This window comes from Priapulus caudatus, unplaced genomic scaffold (assembly GCF_000485595.1).
Source record: "Priapulus caudatus unplaced genomic scaffold, Priapulus_caudatus-5.0.1 Scaffold1013, whole genome shotgun sequence".
In the NCBI taxonomy this organism is placed as follows: Eukaryota; Metazoa; Priapulida; class Priapulimorpha; order Priapulimorphida; family Priapulidae; genus Priapulus; species Priapulus caudatus.
Window position 1 is genome coordinate 46,516 of NW_014578074.1, and position 2,330 is coordinate 48,845.

The 2,330-nt window shown below is 45.3% G+C and overlaps 1 protein-coding gene across 1 annotated transcript in view; it reads left to right on the top strand.

Moving 5' to 3' along the window:
- Nucleotides 1-2,330, top strand: part of LOC106814960 (6-phosphofructo-2-kinase/fructose-2,6-bisphosphatase-like) — a 47,148-nt gene that overhangs the window by 9,213 nt on the left and 35,605 nt on the right. The window contains exon 2 of the mRNA XM_014819356.1: nucleotides 1,426-1,615. Within this exon, the coding sequence (XP_014674842.1) occupies nucleotides 1,567-1,615 (49 nt within the window). The 5' untranslated portion in view covers nucleotides 1,426-1,566. The remainder of the gene's footprint in view (nucleotides 1-1,425; nucleotides 1,616-2,330) is intronic.

The following is a 2,330-nucleotide window of genomic DNA, read 5'->3' on the forward strand; positions in this document are numbered from 1 at the left end:
ACACACACACACACACACACACACACACACACACACACACACACACACACACGTACACGCACACGCACGCACGAACGCACACACAGACTATGGAGTTTGACGATGATGGCGACAGCGCTTTGATAGCTATTATTTTTGGCGTAGCGTGGAGACAGTGTCCGACTGGTTCATTAGCGATACGGATAAGGAAGTAATTAAGTGCTTGGATGGATCGATGGGTTCAAGGATAGAGATGATGTCCAGGACGGTGATTGGATAGGATGATGTTCATTACTGGACATGCTCTCTATCCTTGAGCTGATCGATGCACGGATGCTTATTTCGGCGCGTGTCCAACGGATGCATGGCACTGTAGATAGGTCTCTGTGGAGACTAGCCATTGCCCCCTAATGATGATGATCAGGGTTATTGCATATTCTTAATGCGTCTTCGGTGACATCTGTTGGGGGAGGGATACGCATATTATAGAAACATGTTCTAAATGTGTCTCCTATATGACACTACTAACACTAGTAACGTTATGTTAGTTACAGGGACCTTTTTTGCCTTTGATATGTTAGCATTGAAACGTAACAAAACATTTTTTAATCGGAGTTGCGAGTTTCGAGAAATAGCGCTTGAAAAATCACCTACTTTAGCATTTTTAACAACCGAGATATCAGCACTTTTCTAAATTTCCCATCATCGAACGCCTGTGTTAAGAATTAACTAATGCGGGGATTTAGAACCGTTTGGAGGGCTATACATACATAATTTCTACGTATACATAGTTGCCCATGGCTGCGATCTATCAAATAAAGTGGGTATTGAAATTTCGACCGAAATTCACCTCCCAACCCTAACAGTATCATATTAACGTGTCATTTGCTATGTGATGATGCTAGGGGCTGTAGCTAGACGACATTTTCTTGATATGTCGCTGGATATTTCTTGATGTGGCATTTGTTATTTAAAGCAGTGCTGTAGCTACGCTAGGCGGAGGCGGAGGTGGTTTGTATGTTAAACAGGGCTGCACGTCAGGCCTGTACGTAGCAGTTTTTAATTCGACCTTTGCGTTTATATTTTCGTGAAACGATCGTTGGCGGTGTTGGGTGGTGATTATAGTGTGTGCTGCTGCCGTGGTGTGTAGGCAGTGTGTTGCTACAACTGCTGTACGTAACCGCAATTCACGGCTTTTTCTTCTCTTCTTCTTCCTTCTCCCGATCCTCCCCCATCTTCCTCCTCATCTTCCTCTTCCTACGCCTTCTCTTTCTTCTTTTTCTTCTTCTCCTTCTTCTTTTTCTACTTCCGCCTCTTTATTTTTCTTTATCACCGTCATCTTCTTTCTCTTCTTTCTCTCCTCCCGTTTCCTCCTCTACCTCTTCTCCTTCGCCCGTCTGCCTGCTGCTTTTCATCAATCATCCGATGCATTTTTTTTATTTCCAGAGGGCTGCGAAGGTGTAAATAAAGAGCCATTCTTGTGAAACGCATGAGAGAAAAAGAGAGTTCAGCCCGCAGCAGGGGGTATTCGGCAGGTTTAGGGAAGAACTGCTAAGGAGGGTTGATTCGGGAAAGACATATCACATCATGAGCGAGAAGGCAGGAATGATACGCCGGTACAGCGTCATCACTAGAGGTCAGTGTCACTGTCGTCCTCGCTGTCGCCAACAATTGTTATTATTAGCTTTATGATTATTTTAGTAATAATATTGCTATTATTATTATTATTATTATTATTGCTGTTGTTATTGTTATTGTTGTTGTTGTTGTCGTCGTCGTCGTCGTCGTTGTTGTTGTTGTTGTTGTTGTTGTTGTTGTTGTTGTTGTTATGTAGCGACGTGTGGTCGCTGTAAATTCACTCGCTGCGTGCATATGTAACTCGCGGTAGGCGACACGTGCTCCCACGATCTCAGGGGCGGATTCAGACCGTATTTGCCGTATTGGGAAATACGGTCTAGATTTCAAAGTGCCCTTCGAAATTTTGCGCTCACTGTGGGGTGGTGTGCCCTTTTTGGGCGATGTGCTCTTTAAATCTGGAAAAATACTGTCTAGCCTCAGCCCTGGAACCGGCCCTGGATCTCATCGTAAAATACATACGAGGAAATTGTTCCACTCTTCATATACCATCAGAACAAAGGGAGGATAAGAGGCAAAGTGTGAGTTCAAACTCAACAAGCTTCCTTTCATAGGAATGCATGGCGAGATCGATAACAGTTACTATTGTGCGTGCGTGCGTGTGCGTGTGTGCGTGTGTGCGTGCGTGCGTGCGTGTGTGTGTGCGTGTGTGCGTGTGTGCGTGTGTGCGTGTGTGCGTGCGTGCGTGTGCGTGCGTGCGTGCGTGCGTGCGCGCG